The following is a 21267-nucleotide window of genomic DNA, read 5'->3' as shown; positions in this document are numbered from 1 at the left end:
GTGCAGACAAAAGCAGAAATGTGCTTATGCACAAAAAAATACAGATGCATAAATCTGTGCGTTCGCAACTTCCACGTTCTTCCGCTCCATAAATCCCAGTCAGCGTGAAAAGAAACGCACGTGCACGCGCCTGCCGCCACTCCTCAAACCTCCCAGAATTACACCTCTTTGAATATGCAAATAAATATAAATAGCTCTTAAGCTCAGCCTTCTGTGAAAAGACAATGGCAAAAGTATGAGGGAAAATAGAAGAATTTCAGAGAATACCAAGTGGAGGTAAGGAAAAACGTACTATTTGTTGGTTTAAACAGTGATATGAACAACAAAAGGAAGTTGATCGAGTGACATAGTGTCGGAGAAAGTTCACAAAGTCACACAGTGCCCAAATAAAAAAAGAAGTTGTCAGATATCAAAGTCGCTGTGAAAAGGTGAGTCGTAGCCCACTGTCTGAGTGTCATATGAAAGCTTATTAGGGTACAGAGAAAAAAAAAAGGCACACAGTGGGGAAAAAATCACGAAATGTCAACTTTAATCTCTAAATTTCAACTTTAATCACGTGGTTTATTTTGTCATTAAAGTAGAACATCATAAACTTCATCTTAAAATTGTTTAATTTACTAGTTTCTCAAATCCCATTGTAACTAAAGCAGCACGTTAAATGCTTTGTTTTGTATTTGATCTTCTATGTGCTCTATGTGTGTGAATCACTACGTGCTTCTTAAACGGGCTTTCTCTTTCCTCCGACAGGACACAGAATCCGTTGCATTCATGATATTACAGCTGTCTGAATAATTAAAATACTGAGATGTATACTTGATATCATTTTCATGATGATAGGAGTTAAAGTATGTTATTAAACATGGGAACACGGTGGCGCAGTGATTGTTCATGTCTCACGCAAGATGCTTGCTGTGCTGTGTGCGACCTTCAATGAAATACTTTATTGTAGCAGTACTGTCTCTTTCAAACGTACTAACCTCCAATTCCTGTCCTTCCTTTTCTTTCTCCAAATACCCAATCGCCACACAATCAGCTCTGTAACAGATGTTAAGACATCTGTAAGCTTAGAACGACGATTCTTCAGAACTTTAAAGGAACATTGAAGTATCTTCGTAGTACGTGTTTAATTAATCTATCCATCTATCCTTCCAGTGTCGTGCCAGAACCACCAAGAATACAGCGCAAGGCAGGAACAATCCGTGAACGGAGCGCCAGCTCCTCGCTAGTGCTGCGGCACCGTGTCCTCACATGTTTAATTATTAACAATATAGATTATTTAAATGAAGTTAAAGTTTTATCTGTATAATATAATAAACATATTTTGCTGCATTTCATCTTAAAAATGATATCATCATCATATGTAAATACGCGATTTATAAAGTGGCTCAGGTTGTGCAATATTATAACTGTATCGCAAGTTTACAGTGAGGTGATTGTACTTATAAGTACAGACAGTTCTACAAGGAGCACTTGATGGACTGATTGGGTATGTTTAGAGTTCTTGGATTAAAACTGTTTCTGAACTGCGAGGTCTGTACATGAAAGGCTCTGAAGTGTTTGCCGTATGAGAGCAGTTCAAATAGACTGTGCACATGGTTGAGGCAGCGTGTGCTTGATGCTGTATCCTGATAATTCTCTTTCTGATCAGCTGCTGCTGTGATTCACACTCAGATACAGTGATATAAATACTCCAAGTGGTGCAGTGAGAGTAATATGGAAAAGATGATCCGCTGTGGCAACCCCTAATGGGAGCAGCTGAAAGAAGAAGAAGGTGCAGTGAGAGTAACAGCGCTAAAGCAGTTATGGTATTTATAATAGTTTGGCCATTCCCTGGACCATTATATTGTTACTGGTTAATTACAATCAGATGCATTAAACTAATAAACAGTATGCGGTTAATTTCAGTGTATTTATAAAGCTGTGTCAGGGATGTGGATCTGAAAAAGAAAGATAAACCACACAGGAACAGTAGCACTGCTTTGTGCCGCCAGTCTGAAAAACTGAATATAGAACTTGCGTACGACAGGGTATGAGCTACCGTGGAAATGTGTGTGGCTTTACCCCAAGTTTAGGTTTTATACATCGTGATTTGAATGTGGAAACGTTCTTACGCAACATTTTTGTGCATACGCACCTTTTATACATGAGGCCACTGGGGAGCAAACATGGCCAGAGTGTTACCTCCCACGGGATGCTAGATGAGGGGCGCTGCCAGGGGTTGCTGCAGCAGGATTTGCCGAGCCCCTTTGGGACAGTTCTTCCACCGCAGCCGGAAAACTAGGTCATCACGCTCCTGGTGCAGTATAAAAGGAGCCATCAGACAGAGTCGGGAGGAGGAAGATGAAGCTTGAACAGAGGAGTGGAGGAGAAGAGAGAGAGAGAAGAGTATTGCATTGTGCTGTGCTTGTGCTGAGACTGTGTTGTGCCTGTGGGAAACGGGGAATGGCGTTTCCCACAAAGGTAAAAAAGAAAAAAGAAAAATTGCGTGTGCCTTGAACTTGTGTCCCTCACTTGTCTGTGTCGGGTTCAGGTGGCGGTTCCAGCCTGGTGGTCCACAAGGTCATTTACCCTTCTAACCATATGGTTGATCTGCCTGCTCAAGGGCGATATTATTTAATAGTAAGCCGATTTGAAAATCCATCCATCTGTATGCAACCATTAGCTGGTTTTATTAGTGGGATTATTTATACTGAAAAAATACAATCAATTCAGAAAGAATTTACACCTCTTCACTTCCTGCACACTTTATTGTGGTGCAGATTTCTTTTTTCATGAAAAAATTGGCCATTTTTGCCCGTTGATCTACATTCGGTATCCCATAATAACAAAGTGAAAATGTATTTTCAAACTTATTAAAAATCAGAAACGGAAAACTCTCCTCACTAGAATTAATCAGCCCACTAATTCCATACTTTGTAGACGCCCCTTGTCTTCCTGGGTAAGTCACGACAAGCTTGGCACACTTGCATTCAGGCAGATCCTCTCTGGCTGCATTAGACTGCCCTCTGCTGGTCTCTCTTCAGATGTGCTGAGCCACTCAAGGCCTCTCGGATTTGTCTCAAAGCCCCCCAACCAGCGTTGTCTTGGCTGCCTGCTTCAGGTCATACAAATGTCCGCGGGGCCGTGCGCACTCTGGAGCAGGTTTCCTTCAAGATCCTCTCAGGTGGAACGAGCTGCCCACCTCCATTTGAAACTCTGCCTCCCTTAATGTCTCATGACCCTTTTGTTTGAAGACCCTTCTGTCTAAGTCAGCGTTTCTCAACCTTTAAGTATTTGAGACCCGAGTTTTCATAACATTTTTCATCACGCCACCCTAACGTTTTTTTGAAACCCTAATAAAATGTATTCCTATATTTTTTGCTGCTGATACACCGCTACAAGTTTTATTATACTTAATTAACTTTTATCGACATTTATTTAACTCTATATTTATTTTTCTAGTATCAGAATGTAGTTTAAATTAATTTGTTTTGGTTTCAATATTCATAATATTCATATTAATAATCAATTTTTTATATTTTCGATTCTTGTTTTCTTTTTTCCACATCTTTGCACCACCTTTTTTGTTACAGGTTGACAACCGGTCTAAGTGATATTAGCTGTTTGGTTTTATAATTCTTTGAATTGTAACTCAATTGTATTTCTTTTTTTTATTTTAGTTTTGTACCCTTGTCCTGTAACACTTGCTCCCAAACAGTGCCCAGGCTCTCTAATGTTGACCTCTCTTGGATGAAAATGACAGTTAAGGAAATAAATATCAAATGGATTTAGTTACATTGATCCTTCCCTTGGGTGGCACGGTGGCGCAGTGGGGAGCGCTGATGCCTTGCATTAAGGAGACCTGGGTTCACCAGAGTTTGCATGTTCTCCCCGTGTCTGCGTGGGTTTCTTCCCACAGTCCATAGACATGCAGGTTAGGTGCATTGGCGATCCTAAATTGTGCTTGGTGTGTGTGTGCACCCTGTGGTGGGCTGGCACCCTACCCGGGCCCTGTGTTGGCTGGGATTGGCTCCAGTGGACCCCTGTGACCCTGTAGTTAGGATATAGTGGGTTGGGTGATGGATGGATGGATGATCCTTCCCTCATTTCTGACCAGTCTGTCTGTTCCTGCTGCTGAGAAGCCCACTTATAGTAAGATGCTGTCACTACCACCACCATGCTTCATCATAGGATGGCATTAGACAGGTGATGAGCAGTGCCTAGTCTTTGCCCCACATGGTGCTTTTGTGACAGATGTTCCATCTATAAATATTACTGATTTATTTATATATATATATATATATATATATATATATATATATATATATATTATTTGATCACAACCAGAATGTAGTTTTGGAGGTCTACAGAGAGACCCATGGATTTCATGGCTTGACTTGCACTGTGAACTGTGGAACCTTCTACATGCAGCTACGCATCACGACGTCCAGTGAATGCAGTTTGTCACCGGTGGATTCTGATCAGGTTCTAGAAACATCTCAAGGAGAATTAAAGCGAACACCATGGACCTGACCAGATACTGGGGAGCCACAGAAAGGAAGGAGAGCTTTTGATTTTTTAATAAATTGACACACCTCTGTAAAAACCTGAGATGAGGTGCCCGTGTTCACTTTGCCATTATTTGATACTTGAGAGCAGATTGATGGGCATTAAAAGCCAAGAAGATAATCAACAACACAATAAAGTGCAGAAAGTCCAAGCACTTTCTGAAACTCCCAAGCAGTTAATGGCAGATGCTTTTAACGCAAAGAGAAATGAGCAATGTAGTGAATTATGATGAGCAAAGGAAGGAGAAGGTCCACTTTGACAGCTACTGAGGGTCTCCAAGCGTTTCACCAATGAGGTGTGTGGTGGCCGACCATTTAAACTGGTCAAGAAGAGTAAAATAAATAAAATATCTGAGATTTGTATCTACTTTTAAGTTATTCAGCTGCAACATAGCTCTCTCTGCATTGTGGATGTTTAATAAGCTGCCTTACCCGTTGATGGTGGCACTGACTACATAAGGCTTCTTCTCGAAATCCCTCGCCTTCGCCACGCATGTCACAGCTTCTGTGTGGCCAATCAGGAGAGCTCTTGGGGATATCTAAAGAGACATATATTAAAATAAAATGATATATATACATATATATAAATATCTGCCCCTTCTGTCTTTAGCATTGCTCGGTTTGGTAGCACTGTGGTTAGCGGGCTCCTGGGTTTGAATCCTACACCCGGCTGTTGTCTGTGTGGAGTCTGCAAGTTCTCTCTGTGTCTCAGGGAGAATTCCTAACAACAACAAAAAAATCCACAAATAAGTCTGTTGGTGACTCGAGCATGACGTCAGTGTGTCCTGTTAGGGGCTGCTTCCTGCCTCGGGCCCAGTGCTGATGGGGTAGGCTCGGGACCCCTGTGGCCCTGAACAGCTTCAAGTGGGTTTAAGTGTCCATGTATTTCTCAGACGCATAACAGTTTTGTAGATGTCATTAGAAGCCCTGAGGTTATTTTAGATGGGATGTGTATGTTAATCACATGTGGGCTTGGAAGAATGAATGAATGAAGGAATGAATGAATGTCGATTTTTAAAGTGCATGCACCCTTACAAAGTACTTTACTAGGTACTAGTAACAAGCTTTCAGTACAGCATCAGCATCCTTGATGATAAACTTAAACTTAAATGAATGAATGATCTCAGGTGAATGAGTGAACACACACAGGTGAACGAGTGAAGGAATGAATACAGGTGAATGAATGAAGGAACACATTCAGGTGAATGCTTTAAAAAGTGAATGAATGAAGGAACAAAAGAATGAACTAATATAGGTGAATGAATGAATGAATGAATGAACTAATGAAGGAACGATCACAGGTGAATGAATGAATGAATGAAAGCAGGTGAATGAATGAAGGAACTAGTTCAGGTGAATGAATGAATGAATGAATGAACGAACACAGGTGAATGAATGAATGAACACAGGTGAATGAATGAATGAATGAAGTAAGGAAGGAATGATCACAGATGAATGAATGAGCGAATGAATGAATGAAGAAATACAGGTGAATGAATGAAAATGGAGACAGGTTAAGGTGGTCACTACCCACCCGCGTTGGGATGCCAGTCCACTCAGCTTGGCACCTACCACAGTCCATTCTGAAAAATGTCTGTCCACCTGGGACTTTATAATAAATGGTTCAAGGTTACCTATAGGACTCCGACTCCACTACAGCGTCTTCACAAAGTCTTCATGACCCCCTTTCACTTTTTTCACATTTTGCTTTCCTGCAGCCTTCTGCTAAAATCATTTCTTTATTTTCCACATCAAGCAGCGCTCAGTACCGCACAACAACAAAGTGAGAACAAATTTTAAAAAATTTTGCAAAATTATTAAAAAATAAACTGAAATTTCCCATTGACTCAAGTATTCAGACCCCTTAACTGAGTACTTTGTTGAAGCTCCCTTGGCAGCCATTCCAGCTTGGGGTCTCTTGGGTGGGACACAAAAAGCTTGCTTTGGGGTTTCTCTGCCATTCTTCCCCGCAGATCCTCTCCAGCTCTGTCAGGCTGGATGGACACCATTGATGGACAGAGATTTTCAGAGATGTTCAAGTCCAGGGCTGTGGTCGGGCATCTCAAGGACATTCCCAGAGATGTCCCTAAGCCACTCCTGTGTTACCTTGGCTTTGTGCAGGGCCATTGTCCTGTTGGAAAGGTGAACTCTCATCCCAGTGTGAGGTCCACCGTGCTCTGCAGCAGGTTGTCATTAAGGATTTCTCTGAACTTTGCTCCATTCAGCTTTCCCTCAAGCCCATCTGGTCTTCCAGTCCCTGCTTCTGAAAAACAACCCCAAAGGATGATGATGATGACGATGATGATGATGATGATGATGATGCCTCCACCATGCTTCACCGCTGGAACTGAATTGTGGCACTGATGAGCAGAGCAGTTCCTCGTCTCCCCCACATGTGATGCTTAGACAGGTCAATCTTCTGTCACACACGTGTGTGTGGGAGACATTGAATAGACATCGGGGTGTTGGCGCTGCCCCCTAATGCTTTCTCCTTGTCCCTACAGAAGAACCAGCATCCTACACCCTCTTCTGGTCCCCAGAAGTCTCCGCCTACCACTTCCTTTTATGTGACACCAGATCCCACTTCCTCATGATGTCACTTCTGGTCACAAGACTACGCCCCATCTCTGACATCATTTCCTCTCTCTATATTATATATATATAATATATTATATATATATATATATATATATATATATATATTTATATATATATATATATATCAGCCATTTTGTAACCATCCTCAGTCCTGTGTGGAGCTCACATCTGCAAAGACCTCAGATTCTCACCAACCTTTTTGAAGTGTACATGGTGGACCCCCAAACTTTGTGCTTATTTTATGCTTCATTTCATCGGATCAGAAAATCTTTTTTTTTATTTCCTAGTCTGAGAGTTCCTTTAGCTGCCTTTGTGCAAACACCACATGAGCTTTGGTATGCTGTCTAGCAATTGTGTCATAAAACCCAAATTAATGGAGTGTTGCAATGGTGGAAGTTTCTCCCATCTCCACACAGGGTCTCAGGAGCTCGACCAGAGTGAATGTCGGGTTGTTGGTCGCCTCTCTTACCAAGACCAATCTCAAGATTGCATATTTCGGACCGGTGGCTAGCTCTCGGAACATTCCCGGTTGTCCCAAATGTCTTCCATTTAAGAATCATGGAAGTCACTGTGCTTCCTCTTGGGAATCTTCAATGCTGTAGACATTTAATTTTTTTGTAGCCCTCCATCCCCAGATCTGAACCTCAACACAATCCTTCAACCTCCTGGTGGTGGTTTTGTCAACTGTGGGGCCTTCTGCAGATGGGTGTGTGGCTGTCCAATCTATTGGAATGACCACGGGTGGACTCCAAACATCTCAATTATGGCCAATAGAATGGGATGCACCTGCGCCAGGCGTCATTGTAAAGGGGTCCCAGTACTTGTGTCAATGGGTTATTTCAGTCTTTTGCTGTTCTTACATTTGCAACAAATCCTAACAATCTTATTTTCACTTTGTCATCCTGGGATATTAAGTGTTGTTTGCCGAGGGTACAAAATGAATTTAGATGATTTTACCACAAGGCTGCAACACAGTAAAAAGTATTAAGAAGTGCAGGGGTCAGAAGTGGGAGCTGCATACGGACTGTCCAGGTCCAGGGGGCTTTTGACGTTTTCCTGCTAATCCTACAATAATTTGAGGAAAAGCAGGTTTCCATTTTACAGCTAACATGAGTCAGGAAGAGAGCGACTGCTAGAAGGTGACAAAGGTCTAAAAGGGACAGAGGACCCACAGACTTCAGTTCGTTCAGCAGCACGACCTAAACTGCACAACGTTAATCCAAATAAGTGAAAGATTCAAAAGTCCACCTGCAAATCCATGGAAAGGGTCCAGAGACAAATCGGCCCCTCCTGACTGCCTGTGACAATGGTCTGCTGGTCCTCCGTCAGCATTATGGCAGTGATGGTGTGACGAGGGGCCCTTTTGCCCCACAGTGTTAGTGACTGCGTTGAAGCCTTCATTGCTGTTGCTCTTCAGTTCCTAAAAACAGGAAATGGTAAAGAAGTTATCCACCTGACATTTCAACAGGCGCATGTGGCCTGTAGGGGGCATCACTGAGACCCAAAATTCCAAACACACACACAAGTCCTGGTTTTAAGTGAGTTTATATTGAACAGGGTAACTAGAACACATTTCCTGTCACACAGTGTGATTCTCTTTTTCTCTCCTGCCAGGTGAGTGTTGTCCGCCTCCTCTCCCGAATCCCTGGCTAAAGAGGTGGGCTTCCTATTAAGCTCCAATACAGGCGAACTTCTGTCTCCCAAATGCTTGTCACCGGAAAGCACCTTCACTTCTCAACAGCTCCACCTAGTGGCCCTCATGGAATCCAACAGGGCTGGCTTATGGGACCACAACTCCCATGGTGCCCTGCAAACACCCATACCGAGGTTCCTCATAAGGGATGTGTTGCATCCAATGTGAGAGTATACAGTTGCAGTTTGTCCCAGATAGGCATTTATTTCTGGAATCTCCAATCCCACCAAACTCCCCCTCTGACGGCAAACAAACACACACTGTCATAAAATGGTTATATTGCAAACATAACGTTTCACGCAACCCCCCACCAAATGCATCGATTCCCAGAAAAACATAACAGCATGCTGCCACCCAGTGTATCGGGGAATGACCTGCATGTGAGAAGCAGTCTCCCATTGTCCCATATACAGTAGGTGGTCTTTTGACTGGAAAAGTGTCTATTAGTTATTCCGATTAGGATGCTCCATCCATTTTGTCCTTTGGAATGCCAGCTGGGCATGTGATTCACATCCATCCAACTGCTGTCGCTCGTCCCTTATGTTGGCCTCCTGGTTAGGCAAGGGAAGGTGGTCCTTCTCGACTGGGAGGTCCACTACAGCATTAAACAAATCAACACCAGGAGACTGAACAGTTTTTGAGCTCCTGTGCTTTGGAAATCTCTGGATTGTCCTTCATTCATTATTGGGTTGTTCTCATAAGCTGTCTTGACTAAAACATCTTTAAATAAATGAATAGCAGGCATGGTGGTGGGCCGGTCTGACCTTGAGTTTGAATCTGTGTGTTTGCACATTCTCTCCATGCCCTCCTGATTCTCCAGTTTCCTTCATATAAAGACTTAATGGTGACTCCATGTTGGCATTGCATGAGTGACCAAGTCCACAGCTTCTCGAGATACTGACGGTGATGGTAATCAGAGAAGCGTGTGGAGCAATGCCACGATCTGATGATGGGAAAAAGTGAGGCACATTTGAAGGAGAAACAGAAGGCTAGTTTAGAAGAGAAAGACCTCCAGGTAAGTGCAAGAATGACCATGGTGATGACAGGCATGGAAAAGGTGGGGTGCATGGCATGGGTGGGAAGGGTGTGGGAGAAACTCCGCTCCAAGAACAGCATTTGAGTGGTGTCTGCAGGCACACATCACAGGAAATGTGTGTGTGTGAGGGGCACAGAATGCCAACGTAGCGAGTCTGTTTAGATAGCAGCAATAGAGCCATTCTGGGGAAAGTAGGAAAGTGCTACTACTTTGGTGGCACACTGAGTGGGAACTGCAGTGGTGGCAAAGATGACAGGTGTGTGGGAGAAATTCCCAGAGATGTCCCCCCATTCTGACTTCTAAAAGAGTCTCTCAGGCATTGAAGGGTAAGCTGAGGCGCTTACACAGTGGTCTGAATGTGGACCCCAGTGCCCCAGTAAAGTGACGGGGGGCACTGTGCTGTAAAAATAGCACTTTCCTTTGGATGAGACATACGTAAAATGGAGGTCCTGACTCTCTGTGGTCATTAAAGATCCCTGGGCAGCCTTCGTAAAAAGTAGGGTGTTTCCCGATGTCCTGGCTAAATTGCCCACCACAGCCTGGTCATTCTAGCCCCCTAATCATGCCCTGCCTCTAATTGGCTCTCTGTTTCTCACCACTTCACCACCTAACAGCTTGTGTGTGGTGAACTATTTCAAAAAAAGTCTGAAGTAGCATAAGCCCCCCTAATTCGGGGGTGTCCGTAAGAAATGGAATGATTTTACTTCAAGAGGCAGAAGCCCATAATCAAATATTTGAAATAGTAAACTATGTGCTTCAATTTAAATATCTAAAATCTAGCTATTCTCGATTTTCCTAGAAATTTAGCATTTTGCACTAATTGTGGGGGTCTAGACCCTTAGTAAAAGATCAGAAATCAAAAATAACATCATATTCACAATCAACGACCTTGAAATGGTCTAAAATGATACCTCACATGCTTATGTTTAAAATTTGTCATTTTTACCCTTCTGGGAGTGAATCTTAGTGGGCTAGGACCACCGATAAAGAATATAAATCCCGATTAGCAACTTTGAAATTGCAGACAATGCCAATCTATATGCTTATGTTAATGAGGCTCTATATGCCAATCCCCATTTTTTTCCAAAGTTTTGTGAAAAAGAGTCACTTTGACCCCTCGTATCCCATTAGGGGGTGAACCCCTAGGGTCCGTTAGTGTGGCATGTACGACTTCAAGTCCTTCAGACTATATTTACTGAAGACACCTGGCCTACAACTCATTTATAAAATGTGGTTTTTGGGGTCTAGAAGGACCAAAGTAGTCGGGGATCCCCTAAAAGTGTGACGTCTCATGTAACTACATGTCAAGCTGAGTCGAACAGTATGCCATGTGTGGTGTTTCTCACACTGGTGATGTCAAAGCCTTCATAAGTAACTCTAATATGAAGACAAAATATCACACCACACGTCACACCTACGCTGAAGCAAATCCTGGAATACGTGTCCAGTTTCAACTTTGTACTCGGTCCGTTTCCAAATTTTAATTTTACAAACTGCCCTGGACAACAATTTCAAATCACACGTTCACTTTTCCAAATCTAGAATGAGAAATGCAGTCTCTTAAACGAACGAGCACATCACATACTGACACCTTTCCGAAACGTTCACACAAGCCCAGCGTAAATACACAAGACTTCTTTTCAGTGGGCTTCCCCAGCTGTGGTCCTGTGGGACCCCCAGAGGTTACAAGGTGTCATTGCAGCTGGATGCTATTAAGGGAGGCCAGATTGCTGACTTTATTGTGGATTTTAGGGTTAGTGACGCGGCCCACCTCACCATTTGTGACATGAAGAAGGTACAAACACATCATGGCATTTGATTTAATGAATTCATTCTATAAAAATTCCGTAAACTTTACTGCTCCTGTCCTCTGTCTCACCTTAAACGTTAGCCTGCTCAATTACTGTTCACAGTTTTAAGTTTTTCTCTATTATTATAATTCGTTGTAATGAATGCGTTGAATCATTATGAGTGATCTGGACAGCGTGCAGGCTTGAGCAGATGTGTGGCAGGTGAAATTTAATGTCGGTAAATGTAAAGAATTACACGCAGGAAGTAGAAATGTTAGATTTAAATACACAATGGGAGGTCTGAGACCCCTTATGAGACGAACCTGGGAGTCGTAGTGGACTCTGCATTACCAACATTGAGACTGTGGGCAGAAGCCATCAAAGAAGGCCAGCAGGATGCCGGGTTATACTGTACTCTATAGCATCCATGATGTGTGTACTGTTTGGTCCCCCAGGCGACAAACAAAAAGACATAACAGTTGTGACCACTAGGGGACTCCAGACCCAAGTGCACAGGCACAGTTAAGGGTTCAAATAAAGATTATACTTATTACATTACACAAAATACCTTTAATGGTTCTTTCTCTGAAGCACAAGAGAGGAAAGGTCCTCCACCTGATGCTAAGCACGTTCAGGCACAGCCAATACTTGGATGGGAGACCAACCAGGATAAGATTGGGATGCTGCTGGAAGTGATGTTGGCAAGGCCAGCAGGGGGCGCCAAACCTGTGGTTTGAGTGGGGACCCCAATGCCACAGTGCAGTGACGGGGGACACTGTGCTATAAAAGTGGTGCCGTCCCTCAGATGAGATATAAAATTGAGGTCTTGATTTTCTGTGGTCATGAAAGACCATCCTTGATAAAGAGTAGGGTGTATCCCGATGTCCTGGCTAAACTGCCTACCATGGCCCACCTGGTCATCCCCTGTCCCTGATTGGCTGCCTCTCTTACCACTTCACCGCCTAACAGCTAATGTGTGGTGAGTGTAATGGCACAAAATGGCTGCCGTTGCATCATTCAGGTGGATGTTGCACATTAGTGGTGGCTGAAGGGTCTCCCCAATCAGTGTGTAAAGTATGCTGAGTACCCTGAAAAGGGCTATATAAATGTAATGAATTATTATCATTATTATTATTATTAATCTCAAGCACAATTCCAGTATCCATTCTCCTCCAGGCAAGCCTTCTCCACTGCCTCCTGACTTCAACACCCCAAGTGAGGTGAATCAAGGCGACCTCTTTTAATCCTGGTGCTGAGATACATCTGGTGCTAGGACATTGTCTATAGGCCAGGTGGAAGCCTCCGAAAATGGGGATTGTCCTTCCCTACCGCTCCTCCTGGTGGCCCCCATGGAACCCAATGGGAGTACGATTCCCAGTATACCCTGCTGGCGCATCCAAGAGCACTGCCACCAAGCAGGTTGGTCTTGACAGTCCTCTCATTATATTGGAGTCTTCTATCCAACTCAGACAGAATGTTGGCGCACCCTTCCAGAACAGGGTATGAGGTTAATCCCTGCAGGGATGCCAGTCTATCCATGCCATCCTTCACAAAGCAATAGAGAAAGTCCAGAGAGGAGCGACTGGGATGATTCAGGGCTACAGGGGATGAGTTATGAGGAAAGATTAAAGGAGCTGAGCCTTTACAGGAGATGAAGAGGAGACCTGACTGAAGAGTTTAAAATTATGAAGGGAATCAGTCGACTGGACCGAGAATGGGACTTTAAAATGAGTTCATCGAGAACACGGGGACACAGTCGGAAACTTGTGAAGGGGAAATTTCACACAAACATTAGGACGTTTTTCTTTGGTACAAAGACTCACAGACACATGGAATGAGCAACCAAGTAGCGTGGTAGACAGTAGGAGTTTAGAGACTTTCAAAACTCGACTTGACGTTATTTTAGTAGAATGAAGTGGGCAGGACTGGCGAGCTCTGTTGGGTTGAATGGCCTGCTCTCATCTGGATTGTTCTAACGTTCTGATAAAAACTCTGCTTTTGACTTTGCTTTACCTTTGCATTTTAGTGAAAGTTCCAATGACTTGTTTATTAATCTTTCTTAATGCTCTTGCACCTTAAACAAAGACCGGTATTGATCTGTGACACGTCTTATTTTAAAACTATGACAGAATGGGACGGCAGTGCAAACAGAATCTGAATTTGTCCACGTAGAATGGAACAGCCATGACAGCATTTTTCCCCTCCAAGTGTCAGCTCCATTCTTTTTCTCCGGAGTCTTTCAAATATAACTACTTTGCTGATTTGCTAATTGACTTGGACTGAAACACCTTTTATTTCTGAAGAAAGCCATTTAGAAAAGATGCTTATTAGAGCTTGATTGGCCCATCAACGGTTACGGCTAAAGCATAAAAATCAATAACATAATTGGACACCGAATAAGAGCCTTACTATATCGGTAGGATTTGATCCAAAGACAGATGATTTTTTTCTGGGTCATCAAAAACTAAAAAACAACACTCATAATGAACAAAACTAATTTTTACTGAATAAATACACTGGCCACTTTATTAGGTACACCTATTCAACTGCTCATTAATGCAAATTTCTAATCAGCCAATCACAAGGCAGCATTTCAATGCATTTTTGACATGTGGACATTGTCAAAACGACCTGCCGAGGTTCAAACTGAGCATCACAATGGGGCAGAAGAAAGGCGGCTGAAGGGACTTTGATCGTGGCCTGGTTGTTGGTGCCAGACAGGCTGCTCCGAGTATTTCAGAAACTGCTCATCTAACTGGATTTTCACACAAAAACATCCGTAGGGTTTACAGAGCGTGGTCTGAAAAAAGGAAAATATCCAGTGAGTGGCAGTTTTCTGGGCGAAAATGCCTTGTTGATGGAGAATGCCTTGAGCTGATAGAAAGGCAACAGTAACTCCAATAAGTACTCATGACAACCAAGGTATGTGGAGTAGTATCTCTGGATGCCCAGCATGTTAAACCTTGAAGCAGGTGGGCTACAGCAGCAAGAGACCACACCAGGTGCCACTTCTGTCAGCTAAGAATGGGCAACTGAGGATGCAATTCACACAGGCTCACCAAAATTGGACAGTAGAAGATTGTAAAAGGGTGGCACGGTGGCGCAGTGGGTAGCGCTGCTGCCTCACAGTTAGGCAACCCGAGTTCGCTTTCCGGGTATTCCCAGCGTGGAGCTTGCATGGAGTTTCCTCCCACAGTCCAAAGATATGCAGGTTGGGTGCATTGGTGATTCTAAATTGTCCCTAGTGTGTGCCTGGTATGTGTGAGTGTGTGTGCGCTGCGGTGGGCTGGCGCCTTGCCTGGGGTTTATTTCCTGCCTGTGTTGGCTGGGATTGGCTCCAGCAGACCCTCGCGACCCTGTAGTTAGGATATAGCGGGTTGGATAATGGATGGATGGAAGATTGTAAAAATGTTGCCTGGTCTGATGAGTCTTGACTTCTGCTGTGACATTTGGATGGTAGGTTCAGAATTTGGCATCAACAGCATGAAAGCAGGGATCCATCCTGCCTTGTATCATTGGTTCAAGCTGCTGGTGGTAGGGGTGTAATGATGTGAAGGATATTTTCTTGACACACTTTGGGCCCCTTAGTACCAATTGAGCATCATTTAAATGTCACAGCCTAGCTGAGTATTGTTGCTGACCATGTCCACCACTTTATGACCACAGGCTTCTTCCAGCAGGATAACACTCCATGTTTCAAAGCTCAGATCATCTTAAACTGGTTTCTTGAACATGACAATGAGTTCACTGGACTCAAATGGCCTCCACAGTCACCAGATCTCAATCCAATAGAGCACCTTATGGTTGTGGTGGAACGGGACAAATCTGCAGCCGACAAATCTGCATCAGCTGTGTGATGCTATCACGTCAATGTGGACCAGGAATGTTTCCAGCACCTTGCTGAATCTATGACATGAAGAATTACAGCAGTTCTGAATGCAAAAGGGAGTCCAACCTGGTAAGGTGTACCTAATAAAGTGGCCGGTGAATGTAAATGTCAAACTATCTTAAAAAGCAGAAGAACTTGACAAAATGAAGGTGTTAGTCTTTCATGCCATTCAGGGGATTATTTTTCATCTATTACAGTAGGACTAATGGTAGCTTCAGAAGTTGGAGTAAAAATGCAGAGTCCGATAAACTATGCATGTAACATCAGAGAATCTTCCATAATGTACCCAAAATTTCCTGTCCGACCTTAATGCTTTGGTTTATTCACGTTAACTACGTGGCTAAAGGAAAATCAAGAGCACAAAAAGTCTGTCAGACTCTTGAAGATCAATTTTGTTTAGCTTATTATTTTCTTGAATTTGTCATGGACCAGGAGTCCCAAAGCGCTTTGTCTCAAAAGCAACAACAACAACATTTATTTATATAGCACATTTTCATACAAACAGTAGCTCAAAGTGCTTTACATATTAAAGAATAGAAAAATGAAAGACATAATTATAAAAAAATAAATCAACATTAACATCGAATAAGAGTAAGGTTCAATGGCCAGGGGGGACAGAAAAAACAAAAAAAACTCCAGACGGCTGGAGAAAAAATAAAATCTGTAGGGATTCCAGACCATGAGACCGCCCAGTCCCCTCTGGGCAAAAAAGCACATCTAGAAATGCCCAATAGAGGGGGATATCACCATCAAACACCCGGCTAGTAATAATAGCAAACACAGAGTCTTTATCAATAAAAAGACTTCTAATCCCAAAAATGCTGTCTTTCTGTGGAGCTGCAAATGAGTTGCCAGCAAGGCAAGCAATATCCCAAAAACACAACCCAAAGTCAAAAGCAAAGGAAGAAGTAAAAATAAATAAACATATAAATAAATAAACAAACATGGGCGGCACGGTGGTGCAGTGGTAGCCATGCTGCCTCGCAGTTAGGAGATCCGGGTTCGCTTCCCGGGTCTATCTGCGTAGAGATCTCCCCGTGTCTGTGTGGGTTTCCTCCGGGTACTCCGGTTTCCTCCCACAGTCCAAAGACATGCAGGTTAAGTGGATTGGCGATTCTAAATTGTCCCTAGTGTGTGCTTGGGGTGGGTTGGCGCCCTGCCCGGGATTGGTTCCTGCCTTGCGCCCTCTGTTAGCTGGGATTGGCTCCAGCAGACCCCCCCGTGACCCTGTGTTCGGATTCAACGGGTTGGAAAATGGATGGATGGATAAATAAACATAATCACATTAAGCACAATAAAACACAAGTAAACACCCCAAGCCACGGTACATTCAAAACGAACCATCAGCAACTGTGGGAGACTCTCCAGATCTGTGGGGCGGTGATAAGCAGGTGGCCCCGCCTCTAGGGGAACCGCCCACAAAACACATGGAACATAACACAGGCAGCCCACTTACATAAGCAAGATCAGAATAATGTGCATAATTAACAAAACTAACATGAACATACGTAAAAGAATTAAACAAAACAACATCAAACAGGAAGTTGAACCCCAGCCTGACTGAAACATGACAGAATTCCGGACTAGAACAAAATATTCAGGAAGTCAGTGCTTGGGGTCTACACCTTTTTAAGGCCTGTGATTTACCATCAGCTGAGCCTCAGGCTGTCCCACGGACAGCAGGTCAAACGTTTTGTAAATAGCCATTAATAAAATATGTCCAAATATTCATAATTAATGATCTGTCCAGTGGATTTCAAGTGTCTGAGTATGGGTGAAGAGGCATCACAATAAATCTTTCATGTCACTTCAGGAATGTGAGGAAGATGTCACAGTCCTGGGATGTGATCTGAAATGTGGGGAGGAATTTGTCACATGTCATGGAGATGCAGTGCCTTCAGAAACTATTCAGACCCCCTTCACTTCTTATACATTGTGTTGTGTTGCCGCCTTATACAAAAATCACTTAAAATCATTATTTCCCCTCATCAAGCAACAATTCAAAACCAGGGTCGTCTTAACGTACGGGCACAACGGGCACTGGCCGGGGCCCCAGGAGCATAGGGGCCCAGTATGTTTCTGTTTTCATACCAAAACAGGGGTCCCAGTGCACTACTTTTCAGGGGGTCCTGCTCGACACCCCAGAATGATAAAGTGAAAATAGATTTTAATTTTAAAAAAATGAAATATTCTATTGACCCAGGTATTCAGACTCTTTACTCAAGACTATTTAGGCAGCCATTTTCTACCTGGAGTCTTCAGTCTGACATGACCAGATATACACACTAACATTTGGATATTTTCTTCGTTTCTTCTCTATAGATCCTCTCAAGTCCAGTCAGGTTGGATGAACACCATTGGTGGACAGCTGTTTCCAGGAACATCACGTATAAATGGTCCGTATGCACAAAAACGTTGCGTACGCCCATTTCCACGCTCACATTGAGACATAGAAAAGCTAATCTTGGAGCAAAGCTACGCACATTTTCACGGCAGCCTCACACCATACATACGCACGTTTCTGCTCAGTTTTGCAAACGGGCGGCACCCTGCATCAAAGCAGTGCTACTGTTTCCATGTGGTCTCCCTTTCTTTTTTATATTCGCATCCATGATCCAGGCTTTATCAAATACACTAAAATTAATTGCACATCATTTACAAATTTAATTCACTAGATTGTAATCATTCTGTAACAATATAATGGTGGATGGAATGAACAAACTATTCCAAATACCATGGCTGCTTTTGCATTGTTAGAAGACATCGCAAATGGAGGAATTATAAGAGAGTGCATATTTAGAGATGGCAATGATGATGACTGACTTCAAAGTCGATTACGATTTCCAAGAGCTGTCCCCTTGGAGCTGTGCTGTTAGAATACTGGGATGTAAACTTGATAACATCCATCCATCCATTATCCAACCCGCTATATCCTAACTACAGGGTCACGGGAGTCTGCTGGAGCCAATCCCAGCTAACACAGGGCACAAGACAGGAATCAAACCCCAGGCAGGGCGCCAGCCCACCTCACACACACACACCAAGAACAATTTAGGATCGCCAATGCACCTAACCTGCATGTCTTTAGACTGTGGGGGGAAACTGGAGCACCAGGAGGAAACCAGGAAGGACCCGGGAAGCAAACCTGGGTCTCCTAACTGCGGGGCAGCAGCACTACCCACTGTGCCACCGTGCCGCCCAACGTGATAACATATTTATGATGAAATGCATTAACGTATGTATATTACATTTTACAGATTGTTTCTACAATTTTCACAATTGTTAACTTAATTTAAATAATGTATACTGTTAATAAGTAAACATGAGGGGGCACAGTGGTGTGGCAGAAGTGTTGCTGCCTAACATTAAGGGGGGGGTCATGTCCTGGCTGTTCCCTGCCTGGAGTTTGAATGTTTTCCTGGTGGGATTTCCTCGGCGTGCTTCAGTTTCCTTCCAAAGGCATGCAGGATGGGTATAAGGTGACCTAAATTGACGCTGCTAGTGTATGTGTGTGCTCATATTCACCCAGCAATGAGATGGCACCCCATCCTGGGATCCTGGGATTATTCCTGCCTCACATTCGATGCTTGCTGGGTATGGCGCAGGAGTGCTCCTGTGCCCCCACAAGTTTAATACAGGCTTTATTTAATGCATTTCATTATGAAAATGATATCAAGTACACATCTTAGCATCTTAACATGATCAGTGAGCTGTGATATCCTGAATGTAATGTATTCTGTGTGGCAATCACTGCCTGCGCGCTCCTGTTGGCATAAAAGAAAGCCTGTTTAAAAAGCATGGAGCGATTAATGACTGGGTTGGGGAACACTTAAAATAGGATGTATTTAGCCTGTTACTTTAGTTATGATAAAGTCTGAGAAACGCTAGTAAATTAAACATCAATTTTATGATGAAGTTTTTGACGTTCTACCTTAATGACAAACAAACAGATTTAAGTCGGAATTTTGAGATTAAAGTCAAACTTTTGTCTTTAATCAAGACATAAATGATGAGATTAAAGTTGAAATTTCATCTACAAATTGTGACATGAACAGAAAATTAAAGATGAAATTTCTAGATTAGAGTCGACATTTTGACTTTAAGCCCAACAAAGACCATTTTGTCCTTCACTGTGTTCCTAATATGCTTCCGAATGACACTGAGATTGGGGGAACACAAACAATACAAAGCATTTAATGTGCTACTATAGTTACGATAAGGTTTGAGAAACTCTAGTGAAATTAAACATCAATTTTAAGATGGAGTTTACAACGGTCTACTTTAATGACAAGATAAATGATGAGATTTTGAGGTTAACAATCGATATTTCAACTTTAAGCCCAACATAGACCTTTATTTTTCTTCACTGTGCCCCTATTATTTTTTCATCTATGTGGCCCTAATACTCTTCTGTTTGACACTGAGACGGTTGGCTGCGACTTGCCTTTTCATGTCGACTTTGATATCTGACCACTTCTTCTTCATTTCGGGTACTGTGTGACTTTCTGAACTTGAACTCTTGAGTGTTCCCACCATGCTGTGCCACTCCATCAATTTCCTTTTGTTTCTTATACTACTGCTTAAGCCACCAAACAGAATGGTTTTCCTTGCCTCCGCTTCACTGAGAAGGACCTCTGTTTTGAATTTGCTGAAATTCTTCTTTTCTCCACGTGCTTTTGCCACTGCAGCTGAACGGGAGGGGCTATTTATATTGGATTTGCATATTCAAATAGGTGTAATTCTGGGAGGAGTTTGGGTGGGGCTATAGGTACGTGCATGTGCCTTAAATTTCACATTGATTGGGATGTATAAAGGGGAAGTGAGTGCAACTTTGTTTATGCGCACTTTTATGCATCTGAATTCTTTTGTGCATACGCACATTTTTGTTTTTGTCGGTACGCCATGTTTTAGTGTGAATTCTACGCACGCCATTATACATGAGGCCCTGGCCTGTCCGGAGATGTTCCATTGAGTTCAAGTCCAGGCTCTGGTAAGTCCTTTCAGAGGCATCCCTAGATTTGTCTCTGAGCCGCTCCCGAGTTTCCTTTGCTTTGTTCTTAGAGTCTCTGTCTTGTTCTTCTGCCCACCCTGATGTCCAGAGTGCTAAGGAGCAGATATTTATTAAGGATACTGCTGTACTTTGCGCCATTCAGCTTTCCCATGGCCCCCAGATAGTCTCCCAGTCCTGGCCGTTGAGAAACAACTCCATAACTTAATGATGCCACCAACACCATGTTGCATCATTGGTGCCTTTACCCCACCCCAAACTCTAAGCAGGCTTTCATGCGTCTTTTACTGAGAGACTTCCATTTGTAGACTCTGTCCTGAAGTAAAGGTCTGTGGAGGAGTGTAGTGATGATTATCTTTCTGGAAGTTTCTTTCACATCCATAACATTTCTCTGCAGCTCAGCCAGAGTGACCATTGTGTTCTTGATCAAGTCTCTTGCCATGGACCTTCTCCCTCGTTTGCTTAGTCCGGCAGGGTGGCCAGTTCTAGGAAGTGTCATCGTTCATTTAAGATTTATGGAGTCCATTGTGCTCTTGGGAATCTTTAGTACAGCCTTCATTTTTAAAGCCTTCCTTAACACAATCCCATCGCGAAGCTCTGCAGGCAGTTCCTTGGACGACATGTGTGGTTTTTTGCTCAAAATGTGGGACCTTCTACAGACAGGTGTGTGCCTTTCCTAATCCGCACAATCAACTGAATGGACCAC

The 21267-nt window shown here is 43.1% G+C and overlaps 1 protein-coding gene across 3 annotated transcripts in view; it reads right to left on the bottom strand.

The window, feature by feature from the left end:
• Window positions 1-21267, bottom strand: part of LOC120539927 (WD repeat-containing protein 72-like) — a 169266-nt gene that overhangs the window by 137075 nt on the left and 10924 nt on the right. For all 3 annotated transcript variants that reach the window (XM_039770282.1, XM_039770283.1, XM_039770284.1), the window contains exons 2-3: window positions 8394-8565; window positions 4980-5086 (exon numbers count right to left, since the gene is read on the bottom strand). In XM_039770282.1, coding sequence (XP_039626216.1) covers window positions 4980-5086; window positions 8394-8546 — 260 coding nt within the window. In that variant the 5' untranslated portion in view covers window positions 8547-8565. The remainder of the gene's footprint in view (window positions 1-4979; window positions 5087-8393; window positions 8566-21267) is intronic.

Source organism: Polypterus senegalus, chromosome 12 (assembly GCF_016835505.1).
Source record: "Polypterus senegalus isolate Bchr_013 chromosome 12, ASM1683550v1, whole genome shotgun sequence".
Taxonomy (NCBI): Eukaryota; Metazoa; Chordata; class Cladistia; order Polypteriformes; family Polypteridae; genus Polypterus; species Polypterus senegalus.
The sequence above is the reverse complement of the archived record's forward strand: the minus strand, read 5'-3'. Positions and strand labels throughout refer to the sequence as shown.